Here is an 18,173-nt window from a genome sequence, read left to right as displayed (position 1 = left end):
TCTACTTTGACACTGACTCCGTCATCTACTCGCACAAACCAGGTCAATCCGATGTCCCGCTAGGCGATTACCTGGGAGAGATGACCAACGAACTCGACGACGGCGATTTCATCACCGATTTCACTGCCGCTGGACTCAAAAATTACGGATACAGAACCCACCAAGGTAAAGTCTGCTGCAAAGTCCGAGGCTTCTCACTCAATGTACGAGGATCCAGGCAACTCAATTATGACGTCATGAGACAAAATCTACTCGACGAACTCACACAACCTCTAGAGCAACGACGCAACATCCACGTTGTCAACCCCAACTTCTTCTGGAGAAACCCAGGCAACAAACATCTCAAAGTCATCACACGGACCAAACGATACGGACTCGTCTTCGACAAACGCGTCGTAGACACGAACACTTTCATGTCATTTCCGTACGGATACACACAAATGTAATTTTTTACTTGCTGTAATCTATAAAAATCAATTTTGAAACTCACTTCCGGTCTATCTCCTTATTTGGGCATGCGCGAGCTGTGACGTCACGGGCGCCATGTTTTGCTACCAAAGGGGCCATCTTGGATTTGCAAATTTAAGAGGATGTATGGGAAAATCTTGGTCACGTGGTACAATCCCTGGCTCCTGATTGGTTACGGCCCCTATCAGCGTATATGACTACTAGCGCGTAAAAAATCCCAAGCGTGTGGCTGCTGGCAAAGCGACAGCTGAAAAAAACCGGCTGGCCCGTGAACAACAGAAGAAATTAGCAGAGGCTTATCTCGCGGAAAAAGAAGCGAACGCCGCCACAGCTGCTCCTAAGCCAGCCCCGACAACAGAAGGCGAAAGCCCAAAGAGCAGCGGAGAAAAAAATAGCGGCCTCAGCACCACCCAATGGCTTGCTGTTGGCAGCATAGTCGTTTCACTGGTCGGGATTTATTACAAACGTGAAGAGCTAAAAGCCGCATTCGCCAAAAAAACGCCTGAGCCTGCACCTGAGCCCCCGCATGTTGAGCCAGAACCCGCTCGCACGACACAGCCAAAAGGTTTAAAAAAAATAATTTAAACTTTTGAGTGTAAGGTATATCGCGATGCCAGAACTTAACGTTCAACAGAAAATAATCACTTTCGCCACCTCTTTTGGTGTCACGTATGTGTTGCTCGGCTTAAACATAAAGGTTCTTCGCGCAACATTCAAATTTTTGACAGCAGCTTTTGACAATAAGGACAGAGAAGAAATAAGACAAAGAAGACTTGAAGAAAAAATAAGAAGAAGAATAGAAGAAGAAGAAGAAAGAAGAATAGAAGAAGAAGAAAAAAAATCCGCGGGAAAGACAGATTAATTTTGTTTTAAACTTTTGTTATTTTCCTTTTATCAGCCGCTATCATGTCAGACAACAAGCTTGTCAAGACTGTCATTGACGCCGCTACTCTCACTGGCTTAGCCGCAAAAAAGGCTGTGAAAGAGAATTTCACTTCTGATCCCAGCAGCAGTGCGATGAATTACGTGAAGTTCACTGCCGTCATGGCGGGCAGCATTGCGCTCAAAACGTACCTCGAGGACCAAAAAATCCTCCCTTACAGCGTTTGAAATAATGATTTGAAAAAAAGTCTCTACAATATAGCACCATGGGGATTACTGCAATCAGCGATGTTCACGAGGCTGTTTTAAGAGCCGCTAGAGAAAAAGGAAAGAGCTACGATGAAGCAGTCAAGGAGTTTCTAGAGGTTTCCGATGAAGTAATTCTCAACCGCAAAAAAGAAGTTTTCGACAGGGTTGTGACAAAAAGGCGTATAAAAAATTTGGAGTCTTTAAAAAAGTACCACGACGAATTCGTCGAGGCGTATCTAAAGGCCAAAGAAAAACACAAGATCGAACCAAAAAAACTTCTCGACTGGCTTGCGGCCAACTTGCAAACCTGTTGAAGACAAGAAGAACCTCGAACAGTTTCTGAAATTAATGATTTGAAAAAAAGACTCTGCAATATAGCACCATGGCAAGCATAGCGATTATGGTTGGTGGGGCTGTGTTGAACGCCACGGCTTTTATCGGAGGTAATTATCTGGCGAGGGCGCTTGGTGGGGGCGACAAAGCTGCGCTTGAAGAAAAAAGCGCCACGACAAAGCTCTCGAAGATTATCAAGCGGCTTACGCCAAATACACGCGCGACCGCACCCATCTTCTCGACTGGATTGCGACAAACGCGGAAATAAAGGCGGAGGCCAAGCAGAACTTCACCAACACCGACTATGCCTTCAAACTCTACAACCAGGCGCATCCTGACGAACAGATGACACCCCCCAAAGAGCCCAAGTTCTCAGATTTCTGTCAGGCAAGCGAGCAGCAGAAAAAGGGTGAACTCATGTTCGCAGGCGCCGGGGCGCTCGCTCTGGGCTACGCAGCCTTCCGGTTCCTTTAAACTTTTTTACGCCTTACTTATATGGACGCCAAACTAGCCAAGCTATACTACGGCCCCGGGGGCTACTGGAAAGGTATCGCCGCAATAAAAAAATTAGCCGAGGCCGCCAAGGTACCTGAAGAAACCGCAAAAAGGTGGCTGATCAGGCAAGCGCTCTGGCAGATATTCCTCCCCGCGCCGAGGCGAATTCCTCGGCCGAAATTCGACGTTCCCACACCCAACGCGGTCCACCAGGCGGACCTTCTTTTTCTGCCGCACGAGAAGCTCCCTCGTGGCCGCAAAGTTTTCAAATACGCGCAGACCGTTGTTGACGTGGCCAGCCGCTACAAAGAGGCCGAACCCCTGACTTCGAAAAATTCTGATGAGGTCGCCCAGGCCTTTCAGAAGATTTACAAGCGCTCGCCTCTGGAATGGCCTGAAATGCTGCAGGTTGACCTCGGGCGCGAATTCATGGGCGCTGTCACAAAAGAAATGGAAAAGCACAAAACATACATCCGGCGCGGGCGCGTTGACATTCACCGCGACCAGGCCATTGTTGAACGTTTCAACCGCATCCTGGCTGAGCGCTTGCTCGGCCACCAGTACGCCGTGGAAATTCTACGCCCTGAGGGTCCGCGGTCCACTGCCTGGGTGAAAAGACTTCCAGAAGTTGTTTGGGCTTTGAACAACGAGGTCACAAGCCTTATAGGCAAGAAACCCGCCGTTGCCATCAAAGAAAAATCTGTTTATGCAAGGCCGTCGACACCTTATTCAAGGCCTGTTGGGAAAAGCGAAAAAATACTCCCCTCTCTTGTCCAAGTTCGTTATCTCTACCAGCCCGGTGAGCTTGAAGGGGGTGTAAAAAGAGCCACGGATCCAATCTGGTCTTTGAAAGTTTACAAAATTGAAAGATCTTTCACCAAACCGGATCAACCCGTTCTCTACTATTTGCGCGACGGCTCCAAGCGCGGCTTCGTGCGTGAAGAATTGCTCGTTGTCCCTCCAAACACTACTTTTCCTCCGGCTGACTTGAACTAAATGTGAAATTCGATTGGTTCGGTGTGTATCCCATCGGGCAGCACCCACCGCTTGTCGTAATAAGCGCTCAGCCCCAGGTTCTTCTGCTCGTAAGTGACCATTTGCCCGTCCCGCATCCTAAAACCTCTGTTCGTTGCCATGTCCTTGCTGCCTTCCAAAGCTGCCTTAAAACGCTGCCACGTTATCTCGTTCTGCTTCTTTGACATCCCCTTTGTGCTAAACTTCTTTTTTTCGTCCTCTGCTTCGTCGACGAAATAACACTTCGAGCAGAGCGCGATCATCCGGCTGCCCTCGCACTCAAGCTTGAAGAGACCTGGGGTACGACCGCTCCACTTGTCCCAAGACAGCCACTGATTTTTTTCCGCCTCGAATTCTGCCTTCAGCTCTGGCCGAACAATATCCTCCAGCCGCTCACCGGAGATTGCCATGTAGTTACTGTCTGTATCCATCTGGATCAGCTCGAAATCTCTTCTGTCAATATATTTGTCGAGAAAGTCGTAATAGAACTCCAGTATCCGCAGCTTTGCCAGCTGATAGACAGCGATTCCAACCTGAAACGGCCGTCTGATTGTGATCCGAGGCTTCCGGCTTTCCAACTCATACGCCTGCCTGACCTCTTCAAGATCAGAGAAATACGCGCCTCGCAAGGCTCTGTCGACTACCTTCTCGTCTTTGGTGTAAATGGCGTTTGTTTGCCGCTCCAAAGCTTCAATGAGCTTCCCGTACGCGCTGTTTCCCAGCAGTTTGAACACTTCAGCGAGCAGCGCCTTGCTTTTGTCCACGTCTCCTGTCCGGCGCGCCTCCGTCACCTGCTCCACGAACCAGGGGAAGATCTTGGCCGGTTGGTAGTCGATTGTTCTGTAAACCTTCGTGACTACCGCCCCGTGGTTCACGTACCACAGCAGCAGAGGGGCGTATACTAGCAGCCGTTCGGCAGACGGCGCCCCCACAAGTTCTTTTCCGTCTCCGCGCTTTCTGCCGGTTATAGCCAAGTAATCGGCCATATGTTTCGGCACAGCTTTGGCGGGCACCTTTTTGTTGTAAAAGAAAGGACACATCTCCTCAAACTTTGGCCGCAAGCGCTCTGGAATCTCGATGTCGACTTCGGCAAATCCAAACCAGCTTCCCTCTTTGAGCTTGTGCGTTAGTGCAGGAGCCGCCTCCGCTTGGAACTCGCCGCTGTAGTGCACGACCCTTTCCTTTCCGCAAGGCATTTCTCTGAGCATGGTCGAAAGATAGAGAGCGTTGGCGTGTAAACCAAGGATGTTTTTGCAAAGACGCGGTTCTGATATTTGATTAGACCTGATCCGCGTTACATCAACTTCGTGGTACCTTGTGAAAACCAGGCTCGGCCCCCCTACAACAGCTTCTTTTAGCATCTCATAAGCTTCTTTACCCGGGCTGTAAAGTTCTGCGCCACGCTCAATCGCTCCCCGGAGCAAGTAATGCAAACTCACGCCTGGTATGCTGACAGCGTCTTTCAGAATGTCGATTCCGTTGTCGGTGTAGAAGTTTCTCATCTTTTCCAGAGCCTCAAGGCCGGGAGCCACATCGAGATTGTTGCGGTAACGGAGCCAGTCCGCGAAGGTGCGCGTGCTCTTTTCTTTGAACAATCGCTGGCACCCCTCCCATTCATCCCGCGTGAGAACGTATCCGCCTTTTAGCTTCGAATACCAGTCCTCGTATTTTGGGAGCCCAGGGTAATCAAGCTTTTCGGGGGTGTCAAACCATTCGTAGGGAAACCACGATTTCACTGTCTTGCATTCGTAGGCTTTCACCCATTTCTCGTAGCTCGTCCCCGGCCCCAGGTAGTTAATGATATCAAGGAAACGGAATCCCCAGGTGAGCAAGAACATTGTTTTGTTCCCGTTTCTTGCCACTCTGACTTTGGGCGATATTTCAGCAAGGCGGTTAGCGAAGTGGTTTTTGATCAGATTCAGGTCGTAACTGCCTGAGTTGAACCCGACGACAGGAACCTGGTTGCACCATTCATCGATTTTTTGCCGCTGCGCTTTTGGCAGCAGGTGCACGTCTTCTGGCACAAACTCCGCTCGTACCTGGGCCCGGATGTTTTTTCCGCGTCTCTCCAGCTCTTCCATAAACTTGCGGACCAACTCCGCGGGGTCTCTTTCGCAGATGTTGATGGGCTCTCTTTCCAGGGTGTCGCCAACGCTCACCGAGATTGGCACGTGCGCGTTTTCTATCGTTAACGCTCCTGTCGGCTCTTTCCGATAGTTTTTATCGCCATATGCCTCGAAATCATACAATATCGAGTGCTGGTAAGTTTTCGTTTCCGTCCTCGGAAGTTCCCCCTTAAGGTTCCCAACTTCGCAAGACCATGCCTTGATTACTTCGTAGCCGCTCTCCCGCAGAAATGCTGTACGGTTCACCGTGGCTTGGTACAGTTGTTCAGACGTTTTACCGTTTTTGATAATCATTTCTTCTGGATAGCGTGGGTAACATTTTGGGCATCCGGGGAAGGGGGAGCCGTGGTATTGGAACACCGTCCTCTTCATTCCGCTTTCGCGCGCTAGCCATCTCTCCCCTCCCCCCCCCCCCCATGCCCGCATCTTGCGTGATGAACGTGGATTTTCCGCTGCTTGGCCTCTCGCTCAAGCCACAGCAGCGCTTGTCTGGATACTGTGCTATTTGGGTAGAAAACTTTCTCGAAAGCTGTCTGCGGGTCTTCGACTTTTCCACCCGGGCAATAGATTACCGTTTTTCCCGCACTGCAGCTTTGGAAATGGCGTTGGAGATTGCAAACTTTTGTGAATCTCGCTCTGCAATGCGTGCATTCATAGGTTTTCGCCAGCTTTGTGATGTGTTTTATTAGGAAAGCGAGCCCTTCGTAGACCCCGATTGTCAGAATGTTTGCCAGCTTGGGATTCACGTTTCTTCTGACATGCCATACCACTTCGCCAGCTTCTCCACGCTCAGGCTCGTAGACGCGTATTCTGAGCCAAGTTGAGACAGCGGTGCCCTGATTCAGATGGGTTTCAACCTTGTCCAACTCATCTAGAGATGTTTTTGGGTGGTCGGTTGGCATGGTTTTGAGTTTGTAGAAACTCTGCGCCAAGCTTCTGGCTTCTTTTGTGCTTCGGTGGGGGAGAGCCCCTTGGTGTACAGCGATACAGCGCCATAGGCACAGGTTGTCTTTATACGTGTCCAACGCCACCATTGCCCGGCTATGCGCAAGGTTGCGCAGCCAGTCAGGTAACGGGCCTGTTCCCACCAACGGCTGCCTGTGAAGCACAACCTTCAGGTCGACATTAAAAAAGCTTTCAAACACCCACTTTGTATTCGGCCTTTCGACGCCTTCAAGCTCAAGGCGACTTTTTCCTGGCGACTAAGCCATTCTTCCGCCTCTTCCAGCTTGTTTATCCAAGGTGAGTCGGTGTTTTTGTAGAACAGAATCACCGTCTCTTCTTCATTTTCAATGTTGCGCAACTGAGACGAGAAAACATGCCTCAGGTAAAACGCTGTGGTAACATTTTCACGTATCTTGGCCATAAAGTTTGTTGTCAGGTCTTTTTCCAGACCTCTGATGAAGTGCCATCGAATGTAACGCCGCCCTTTACTTTCTTCCCCCTGATGCGTTGCATCGTCGAACAGGTCCAGGATCTCATTCTGGTAGTCTGTCACTGTTCGGATGTTCTGCGCAGGGAAAGGGTCGTAGTCCCTCAGAAGCGCTTGATTTTTTCTCACCTTTCTTTGTCGGGTAGGGGGTCTTGGTTGGAAAGGTTTTGGAAGTAAAGGTTTTTGCAAACTCTTCTGCGTTTCTTGGGAAATTGGTTCATCCAGCACGTTCTGAACAATCTTTCTAACGGCTGGCTTGTTTTCTGCAAGTAATTGCTCTAAATACTGCAACGATGCTGGATCAAATTTTGCAAACTCTTCTTTCAGAATTTCTTCAAACCTTTTGGCAACTGAAGCCATAGTGACTTGTTGTATGATGGAAGGTGTTCATCTCTCTAATTGGGTTGCCTTGAGCTCGAGCAAAACAAGTTCAAAATTTTTCTTTGCCTATTTCCGTTTGCGAATAAGCCGGTGTTTAAGCGCGCTCCCGCCGCATGGAATGCATAGCCGGTAATCGCACAAAACCCCGACTCCCCAGCCTCTACACGGCGCTGGCATTTTCATTCCTTTCTTTAGTTGGTATTTGTGCTGCCTGCAATAAACACCTACACACCTCTTTTCGCAGCTTTCTCCCCGGCCCCGCATCAACCACGCACACTTGTTTGTTGCTGGAAGCATCGCTTATGTTCGGGAGGTATAACAGCGAGCTCGTTTATTTTTAATTGGAATCCCTCCCTCCCCCGTTGTTGTAAGTAGTATATAGGGAGTCAGACAAATAATGTTTCAAAGAGGGACCCAGCATTTCCCCGTTTTGCAGCCCCCTGGTTCAACCGAAGCGAGCTTGCGAGCTTCGGAATTAAAGCTGGGGGCTGCAAAACGGGGAAATGCTTCTTCCTCTGCGAAACGTTATTTGTCTGACTCCCTATATACTACTCAGGCAAACCATGCATTTTCCAAAGCTCGTCATGTCAATGCTACTTTAATTAAACAATGTGATTATGATATTCACAAGGCGAATAGGGAGATTTCTTTCGTCTGCTCTCCTCCACATATATTCCAGTTCATTTCACAAGGTTCATGTCCGATAGCGTGACAAACTTTCACGTTGTAAACTTTCGTCCTTCGGACGAAAACCGCCAAAATGCCCCTGACCCTGAATCCCCGTGAATCGTATAAATTACCTAATCGGCCTCTTCGAAGACGAAAATGGGCAACAATTTTTCGCCCTGACATAAAGAAAATTTGACAAGAACGAAAGCCAACTTGCGATGAAACAACCAGATCAAGAACAGTTCGCGTGCGCAAATGAAATATCACACCGCAACTCGCGTTACTTGTGACAACTGGCGATGAATTTTAATAGGCCCTTTGCAGCTAAGCCATCACGTGACCTATTTTTCATAAAATTATGGGCTACAACTTAAAGAATGCCAGGAATGGAAAGAGCGCATCGAAAATATCAAAATGGCCAAGTTTGAGGCCCCCATCATTAAAGAAGGAGATTTTATGACGCTCCAAGTTTTTAAAAGAATAAGAAGATTTGTATGGAAAAAGTTGTTGGAGAGCAAGGCCTTGCTCTCCAGCAACATTTTCCATACAAATCCTCTAAATTTTCTGAAAATTCAAACAGTCATATAAACTTACTTTTTAATTCCATGGGCCTCAAACTTGGCCATTTTGGTATTTTCGATGCGCTCTTTCCATTTCTGGCATTCTTTAAGTTAAAGACCATAATATAAAAATTTTATAGGAAAAATTTGGTCACGTGACCCCAGCTGCAAAGGGCCTATTAGAGGTGTCAACGCGCTGCAAGGGGTTAATAATATTCAAAAATAGTTTTTTTGCTTGAAGTTAAAAAGTAAAAAAGCCCTCTCTTCCATTCTTTTTGCAAAATATTTATCTCAGTCTTCTCAATTTGAACAGCCAAAAAAAGATTTTTCGCATTTTTCGTAAAAATCCATCTACCATGATACCTTAATCACTGTAATGCAATCACCTCACGCATAACGCTAAACCTATTGAGTCACGCAATACGGTTGTAGTCCTTATTATGGTATGAGCCATGGATTTAGAAAACTATTTTCCTTTTGAACATCGTGTCATTATTTAGGGCAATTTATACATTATTGTGCCAAATAAGAAATTATAAACAGACAATCATAAGTAGCAGTTCAATTTCCTTTGCAAACAAAATTTCATTTGGAAGTCGATTGAACAGAATAAGGGAAATGCTTGACACATTGGGAAATGCTTGACACATTACTTTGCTCACTTGATAGAGTTGTTTCAAGATGTTTTGCTGTTATCATTTACAAAAGAAAGAGAGCAATGAGCTTTTAAAGTTGTGGGAAATACTGTTATCATAACGACAGAAACTTCTAACTGATCATAAACCGCGGGTGTCTGGAAACCCGAATAGCGAATAGCGAATAGTCGCGAATAGTCCCGAATAGCGAATAACGAATAGTACGAACATTGTACGAATAGTGTGAATAGTAGCGAACAGTCTCGAATAGTGGCGAATAGTGGCAAATAGTGGCAAATAGTAGCAAATAGGGTACCCAGTATCTCGCAGTCAACCTCGTAGCAACTTAGGATGGGATTTTCCCGCTAAAAAGCACAGACGCTTATCAGGACAAAAAGGTGTTCCTAAACGTAATTTCTTCTGTTTTAACCGCTGCAAAAGCGAAAAGACGTCTTTATTAGGTTATCCTTGTGTTTTCTGTTTTCTTAATGTCGGCAATGGACAGCCTTCTAGCCTGAGTCCGGAGAAGAAAGGTAATACATTCACTGAAATTCCGTTGCTCATTTGGATAATTAATTAGCGCTGGATATTAGATCTAAAGCGGTGACTATTGACGACTATTCGTTACTATTCGCCACTTTTAGCGACTGTTCGCCACTATTCACCCGATTCGAGACTATTCGCACTATTCGGGACTATTCGCTATTCGCTGTTCGGGTTTTCCAGACACCCCATAAACCGCTTCAAAGTATTTATGTTGTAGACAAGTCTTTTGTAGCTACTCGACTGAGGCAAAAGGCTAAAGCAACGCCAAAAAATTGTTTTAGGTGTTCGTTGAACTTGTGGCCCCGGGGAACCTTCGCTCGCTGAGCTATTTCCCCGCAGAAAAGCCTTTTACATAATGATGTGGTGGAGAATGCTTTATTCCTCTGAGCTTCATTTACCTTCATCGTATAGCATGAGCAGGCAACGAAAAAACATCTGCTCTGATATTAAAAGAACATTGCATCATTGATTGTCTCAAGAAATAAGTCCGATATGTAAAGTAATTTTTTGCCTTACGCTGGTTTAAAGTTGAAAGTTTTAAAAAACCATGGTCGCATTTTTTGAAGCCTGACTTCTCCTTTAATAAGACGCCCAAGCTTAACATTGTATGCTAATGAGGCAAAAAGGAACACCGACGTCAGTACAGAACTCCCATATTTCATAGGTCAGTAAATAGGAAGGCATCTACCAATTGTTTTGTTCAATTTGGACCAATTATTTCTGTTAGCGCGTCATAATGAGCTACAGATTAGGGTGCAAAAAAACTCATTTAAAGTGTTTAAAACTACAGGCAAACGTTAAGCCAGTGTAAAGGCATGGGAGTAGTATGTTAAACTTGGAATATGGGTCATCTAGAACAAAATCACATTTTGGTACATCTTTCTGTATATGTTCTATACACGTTCCTCATAAACAATAGCGTATTAAATGAGATAAAATCTCTTCTCTTTGAATGTATATTACATTAGTGGTTATACAGTAGTGATAATATTTTGTTATTACATTAATTAGTGGTTGGTCATTACATTCGTAGGTGATACAAAAGGTCTTGTACTTCAAAACTTGACGGCTTATTTTCTTACTAAGAGCAGGAAACTAAAAAATAGCTTTTGCTTAATTCGACTTCGAACCCAAGGCTCTCTACTGTAGTGTCAGTAACAACACAAGAAGAGTACACAATACTGTGTTTATTTACGGACATACAAACTCTAATTGGTGAAACCAATACAAAAGTTCTACAAGCCGCTAAAATTGTTCGATCGTAATTGCATTCGCGGAAAATAACCAGCTGACGTCCGTGAAGTGAAAATTGCGTTTCGTTATTAGGCAGATAAATCCAATGATCCCTTAGATGATGGTGTCAATTGGTGCGTCAAAGGAACCCAAGTATCCACCCTGGGCAAGGATTCTTCGGTTCCTTTGAAGCACCATAATCTGAGTTATCTTGGATTAATCTGTTTAGTAAACAAACGCAAAATCCGTTTTTGGATTTAAGAATCCAGTCTTGGATTTTTCTAAAGAAAGGCACCCTAAATGTACTCTAGATCTACAGGTTTTGACTTCTCGGTTAATAAACGGCTGTTAGCTTTTAAAAAGTCCTCTAAAACTCGAATTCGCAGTCTTCAAAGTACACGTCCCAGGACAAACTCTCAGATTTTGAAATATGGCTGCCTTTTTTCATCAGCACTGAGCAGTGTACAAAGCTGGCTGTCCAGCTTTACTGTTACTTGTCTGTGCACGTGTCTAGATGGATACAGTTTCCAAGGGGACTGTTTCTTCATATAGAAATATTACATTGTAATGCTGAGTTATATTTGGTAATATTTCAATCCCCACAGTTACCAGGGGGCAGCTGCTTCCTTCTTACGTAGGTCTCTATTTGGCCATTGTTTACCATTATCACTCCAGTCACAGGGGTGGTTGTTTTGCTGTAGTTTAGTTGTGATTCTAATTCCTTGGCGGACAAAGCTTTGGGCATTTTCACCGTTTATCAAGGTAGCGTGACATGTCACCTAAACGGTCTATATAGGGGGTGCTTCTTTTTCTCTTTCTCTTAGTCATTTAAAGACTACAAATTTGTTACCTAATCGCAAACTCAAAATATAGCAAAGTAATTAAAACTGCAAATAATATCTAAAAAGTTCCTATTCGATTCTGAGGATCCCGTAAGGTTTTAATGACAAGCTTGAAAGATAAGTTTCCATAACCTTTCAACATTTTCACAGCCACTGTTATGACCTCTTCGTTATCATTGATGTTCTTGACTGTTGCCTTAGCAACTTCGGAGAAAGCCCCTTTTCCGATATTTTTAATGATATCGACTTGTTGTCGACTGATCTCCCAGCTTCTTGTTGATGGATGAAGCGGCATGTAATCTCCAACGCTATTAGGGATCTCGTAGGTTATACTGGTAGCGTCACTTGTCTCTGTGAACTGAAATTCTAATTCCCGGTGGTCAACAGTGCTCTTGAAGAGAACAGAAAATAGGTCAGTATTTTAACGATTAAAAGAACTTTATAAACGTGATAGGAGCTGAGGCAGATGTACACAAATGACACGAGGACGTTATCGTTTGATTTCTCAGATTGGAAAAGCTATCTCTAGATATGTTCTAAACTGTTACTGCCAGTATTTTTCTATTGCACAATGTCATCAAAACAACTTCTTCCTCGATTCTTTATACTGGAAGACAAACTGAAAGAAGGACTTACCATGGGAATGGATTCTGCACGGGATGACAAGCTGCTGACGCTGGAATTAGAACTCTCTGAAATAAGAAGTGGTGTAAACAATCATGGCCAGCTGTTGCTTCCTAAAACAGTCCTTTACTTAAATCTTTTTTCCTGAGACAAAGGGTATACTTAGTCCTTATTAACCGAGCAGGAGGTCTGTATGGGAGAATCTTAACCGAGGTCGTGAGTACAGACCGAACTCACTGTACACACAACCGAGGTAAAGATTCTCCCATACAGACCAACTAAGCTTGATTAATAAGATGCTTATTATATGGCAAACAAGAAAAATTTAATTTGTTGAATGTAACTGGTTTGTAGCAGTTGACACTTTGCTTGCGAACTGCGATGAGCTGAAATTAATTCTGCCAAAGTGTGCTCGTCCTCTTTACTTTTTTTTCTCATCAGGCTTTTTGGCACTTCCATAAATGAATATTTTTAGAAGAAAATATCCGAAATTTTTGTATTTTAGTTTGCAACTTTTTTTACCACAAGACATTGCCGGTCTAGATGCCGGTCTAGATGGGAAAATCTAGAACGCTTTCGATATCGAATTCAGCCAATCAAATTCGAAAATTCGGTGGTTCCCAGTCCTTGTGAGACACAGCCATATAATAAATAAGAATATTAGATATTATCTGTAACCAAGTTTTGGCTGTTGTACTCACCGTTTTTCTTGCCTAAGAACCCCTGTAAAAAAGAAGAACTTGTTATAAAAAAGGAAAACAAATTGAATAAAAAGTATTATTCAGAGCTTTTTGCAAGTCTTTCAGCGCCTTAAAAAATTCCTTTGAAAGGAAGGAATAATTAATGTAGCGTTTAAAACGAGCAGAGGTTAGCAAAGATTTCTGTTGGGTTTGTTCCTAAGGTATCTCCGTTTTTTTTCTCTCTCTCGTGGAAAGAGAAAGAAAAACTGCCATTTAAATATTGTCGTTTAGATATGTACATGAAAAACCTTGAACAGATAAAAGAAACGACTAGATTATTCATTCAAGTATTTTAAGAGTTACTCTATCCATGGCAGGATCCATGGGCTTGTATAGAAAAGGTATACTTGGTTTCTACCGTAGGTGCGTCATTTTCCATGGAAGGTATGTGAAAGTGTTACCTCTTCCTTCATAAATGTTCTATAAAAGTCCTTTAGGGGGTAAGGGTTCAAACCTCTGGGTGGCGCTTCCCCATATATTATGTTTTTGAACTCGCATGAGGTCCGTGGTGGGAAAATACTTGTTGAGTTCTTTTATTCGCAAGTTAAAACTTGAAAAAAAGAAGAACAGGACAAAGAATTCCCAATACGAACCGACTGAGTTAGTTCAGTAAAACATTTATGATTATGGCTCTTTTAAAACTCTGCCAACGAATTGGTGTGTCCTTGTGATCCGATCTCGGCAAAAACGCGTGCGAAAGTTAAGCATTTTCTTCATGTTTTTCAGGTCGCTTCTCATTAAAATTGCCCGCGAAATATGGAAAGAAAAAAAGACTTCCTCTTAACAACAAACTGTTTTATGTTTCTGGTATGTTTTGGAATAGGAATTCGCAGAAACTATTTCTTGAGCGAATCATCTTATCGGTCGGCATTGTAGAGTTTGAATCGCTCTGGGAATCAGTCAGAATTCTCCTTTTCATCTTGGACCAGTTTGCCACATAATAAAATAATCTAATGAGTACCCCCTTGGAGGAGAGGGAAAACTCAGCAAGGAAAGTCTTTGGCAGACTGGAAATCAAGTAGAACTAGTAGATAGTGATAGTAGGCAGGAAAGCCAAGGCAAAGCAGTCAATCTTAACAAGAGTAACTGTCAATGGGGAATAGAGGAAAGTTATATGTACCCCTTGTGTATTATGTCACAGAGGGAAACTCCATTGGTCGGCCTTAAGAATACAGACAGAAGAAAATGATAACGTCCATGACCTAACCTGTTTGTTAATTTCCTTATCAAAAAATTAAACAGAAAATATTGTTACTTGGAAAAGTACCTCCACAAATTAAGCATTTGCCATTGGTCCGTGAAATATAAACCCAGGTAAGGTGAAGGAATTAAAGGCAGAAGACAAGTTATTTATCAGCGCAATTTGTTCCCTTTGAATTATGAGATTTTTACAGAAATTCTTCATCAAATGATGTGAAGACCCTCGAGTGGCGCGTTCGTAAATAACCAGATCCGGCCCTTTTAAAGCTGAGGGACAAATGTTAATTTTGTGAACAAAGTCCGGCCATTATCATAGAGAGGTAGAGAGTTGGCATCAAAGAGCCATAGTATCGCTAAGAATTGTGGAAAACACGTCTGACACACTTCCATTTTTTTTTAAATGCCCTCAGACACACACACGTAGGAAAGAAACAGCTCGGCAGTTTTCGATAGTTTCTTTTGAGGAAATATTACAATGTAACTCGAGACTTCTGCAAAATCCCATGAAGAATGCTCTATATATAACATTTAGGGCTTCTATTTTTTTTGAGGGGGGTTGTCCTCACCGCCCTTTAGAGCTTACGCCTTTGACGTTCGCAAGGCTTGCCTTGTCTCTGACGAAAGCCTGGCTACAACTCTACAGAGCATGCGTATGAGTCGAATGGAAAGTACCTGGTCCTCGACGTATTCTCCAGTGGATAACACTGATAACAAGTATGATTATCACCAATAGGATTATGACGCTGAGATAAACAGCATGAAGAATCTCCAATTCTTTGTCGCACCTAACAACTGTGGGTGATAACATATATAATAAAGTTTAGAAATAAATAACAGTGTTACCAAAACAACCTTGTCAAACAAATTAGTCTACAGTAGTCTACCTATTTGATCCTGGTTTGCGGTTGACTTTGTGGAGCCTGAAATGAAAATAAAACGGACTTAAATTAGCCCTGGAAAAATGTGTCAAAGTTAGAGGAACAGTTATTGAAGACAACAGTAACCACAATTCGCTGGGGGCGATCCAAGGCACTACAACTTTAAAACCAATGTTAATCAATTGCCTGGGGAGTTTTGCTCACTTGTTTTTAATGAGAAACAGAAAAATCAGAAAGAAAGAACCAGTTGAATAAATAGCCCCTAAGAGAATAATAATTTTGGCATAGCTTTACCTCCTAAAACTCTGATTCTCTTTCTGTAGTGCTGGTCTTTCAAACTTTCTCCACATTTGTTGGTTGCAGTCACCACTAAGTCATACTTCTGCCCTTTTTTGAGTGTGACGACGTACGCATGAATAGAGACATCATAAATGACCTCAAGCTTTCTCCAGTCACCTACGGTGTCGTTACTGGTAACGTTTCGAATATACACAGTGTATTGTGTGATGTACACCTCATTGCTGCTTGGCATTGTCCATTTTAAGGTGACTTCATCACTTTGCACCTCTGCAGGGACATCTATAATTTGTGGTGTTCCGGGAATGCCTAATTGATAATAATTTTCATAGAAGTGATACTTATCATTTTGATCAATGAACTCCACGAGTTCTTATGTCTATTCTGGGCGATAAAATAATCCTAACAATGAATAACATGGTAATAAGATTATCTTTTATTTGGTGAGACTTGTGAAAGCTGCCGCCTGGAGATCTTACCTTTCATCTTTGTTGTGATTGTTTTTTGGGCACCTGTTCCTTCAAAGACCACATTTCTGACAAACACCTTTACATTGTACTCGGTTTTTCGCTCCAAATCTCCAACAGACAGACTGGTTATTCCAGGGTCAGTAATGTTAACATTCTTTATCTCAGTGCTACCCTTTGGTATGACCACTCGGTATGCTGTGATAGGGCTCCCTCCATTATCAACTGGTGCAGTCCATTTTACTGTCAGTGAAGTGGCTTGAATGTCTGAAGCCGAAGATATGATGACCGGGGATCCTGGTTGTTCTATAAATAAATAAAGTAAACAAAAGCGTCTTTTTCACCTAACTGACAGTTTGTCACCTCTTTCAATTTGGACATGCAGGATAATTTAGGGATAAAAGTCCACCTTTCTAAATCTTCCAATCTTGAATATTCAGAAATGCATTTTTACTTACGCCAAGTTTATATCACATTTTAAAAAGTTTTAGAAATCGAAACGGCAGCCTTTGTAACTTTCTACAAAAATATTTGTTTGTTCATTAACATATAATTGACAAAAAGGAAGACTGTTCTTCAGCTAACACCAATGGCATTATATGTATTTGTCAATATGCTGGCACATACTTATCTGTAGCAAAGTAATTGAAGTCGCGTTTAAAGGATCAAGGCCATTGTAAGCCACACACTTGTATTCACCAAAATCTTGATCATCAGTTATTGTCGCCTTCACTGTGCTTTCTTTAGCTGTGACTTTGTTTAGTTCACTTCCATCAGGTTTGTACCAGGTGAGTGTTGGTGTAGGAACACCATCTGACACACACTTCAACGTTACTGTTTGACCAATCCAAGACTTGGCAGCTGATGAACTAACACTTCGTATTTTTGCCTGGTCTGTAAAGAAGATAACAAAGGAAATAGCTGGCATTTTGCTCTGAGACAGTTGCCCTGGTAAACAAAAAATGCAAGGATCAATAGAAAATCCCTTTTTTTTAGCTTGTATTGGATGTCCTAAAACCACACAAAATTGAGAGATTCCGTGTAAGTTTGTTTTGCAAGATAAAGATGTGAATTGTAACTCTTGAGAGTTTAAGCATGACTTTTACGGCAGATGGCAAACGGCAAAGATTACATCTGAATTTGAGTTATTTTCTTCTAATCCTTAACTAAATCACACAAAAATAGAAAACCGTCTCCTACTAATCACCGCAAAAACAAATATTTTCACTCTACTGTACAAACAGCTGAAGACAGACAGAAAAAGTTTCATTTTTGCCGTTTGCCATTTGACGTAACGTCATGCTTAATCTCTCTACTACTTCAGACTCACAACGAACCACCAGGATCTCTTTGTGAGTTTTTGTTCCTGCTGAGTTGTTAGCTGTACATGTATACAGTCCATCATCTGTCCTCTTTATTTGGTCGAAGTCCAAATACGCTGCGCTCCTTCCGGAACTTTTTATTTGTCCATTTCGTATCCATGATACTTCCGGGTCTGGTTTTCCAGTCGGTGTACAACTAATATTGACTGAGGAGCCCTCAATGTAACTTCCATTTACTGATGGTGGGTTGATAACTGGTATTTCTGCAAAGAAAGTAAAGTGAGTATGCCACGCTGCAATCTTATCAAGTGGAGATTAATGACATATTTCATATGGGAGTAATGGAAGACAATACTCCCTAAAATCCGGCCTCTTGATAACAATAATAATAAATAATATAAAAAAATGTAAAATCTTTTTAAAGTGGTCATGCACTTAGCTATACAAGCACTAAGCTCAGCTAGTTTACAGGCATGCCACTGAAACAAAGGAAACAAATATTACGAAGAAAACATTTTACTTACGCTTGATTACCAGCCGCTCTGCGGGAAAGGATCCCGCGCTCCACTCCTGAAGGACAGGAACTCGACCGGACCAGAGAGAGAGAAAAGTGGAAATCGATCCCACATTTTACCGGTCTCATGATGGTTAGAACATGATGATCCTACCTACCGGGTGGGTGCTTATTCGAGGCTGGGCGCTTAATCGAATAAATACGGTAAAAATGCACGTAGTACGTGTAACGAAGACATTCTTTATTCAGTAAAATGAAACTTTTTC

The 18,173-nt window shown here is 43.2% G+C and overlaps 2 protein-coding genes across 2 annotated transcripts in view; both read right to left on the bottom strand.

Annotated features, from left to right (window-relative positions):
* Positions 1–3,419: 3,419 nt before the first annotated feature.
* On the bottom strand, positions 3,420–4,943 carry LOC149109365 (uncharacterized). The gene has a single exon (XM_089294332.1). It carries the CDS (start codon positions 4,941–4,943, stop codon positions 3,420–3,422), a length of 1,524 nt encoding a protein of 507 aa, XP_089150458.1.
* Positions 4,944–10,962: 6,019 nt separating this feature from the next.
* Positions 10,963–18,173, bottom strand: part of LOC149109364 (fasciclin-2-like) — a 9,759-nt gene continuing 2,548 nt past the window's right edge. The window contains exons 3-11 of the mRNA XM_089294452.1: positions 17,402–17,656; positions 16,699–16,965; positions 16,084–16,377; positions 15,602–15,913; positions 15,314–15,349; positions 15,102–15,221; positions 13,191–13,212; positions 12,502–12,541; positions 10,963–12,256 (exon numbers count right to left, since the gene is read on the bottom strand). Of these exons, the coding sequence (XP_089150578.1) occupies positions 11,924–12,256; positions 12,502–12,541; positions 13,191–13,212; positions 15,102–15,221; positions 15,314–15,349; positions 15,602–15,913; positions 16,084–16,377; positions 16,699–16,965; positions 17,402–17,656 (1,679 nt within the window). The 3' untranslated portion in view covers positions 10,963–11,923. The remainder of the gene's footprint in view (positions 12,257–12,501; positions 12,542–13,190; positions 13,213–15,101; positions 15,222–15,313; positions 15,350–15,601; positions 15,914–16,083; positions 16,378–16,698; positions 16,966–17,401; positions 17,657–18,173) is intronic.

Source organism: Orbicella faveolata, unplaced genomic scaffold (assembly GCF_042242905.1).
Source record: "Orbicella faveolata isolate gen_17 unplaced genomic scaffold, um_ofav_v1 contig_25, whole genome shotgun sequence".
Classification (NCBI taxonomy): Eukaryota; Metazoa; Cnidaria; class Anthozoa; order Scleractinia; family Merulinidae; genus Orbicella; species Orbicella faveolata.
This window is presented reverse-complemented; position numbering and strand designations above follow the sequence as displayed.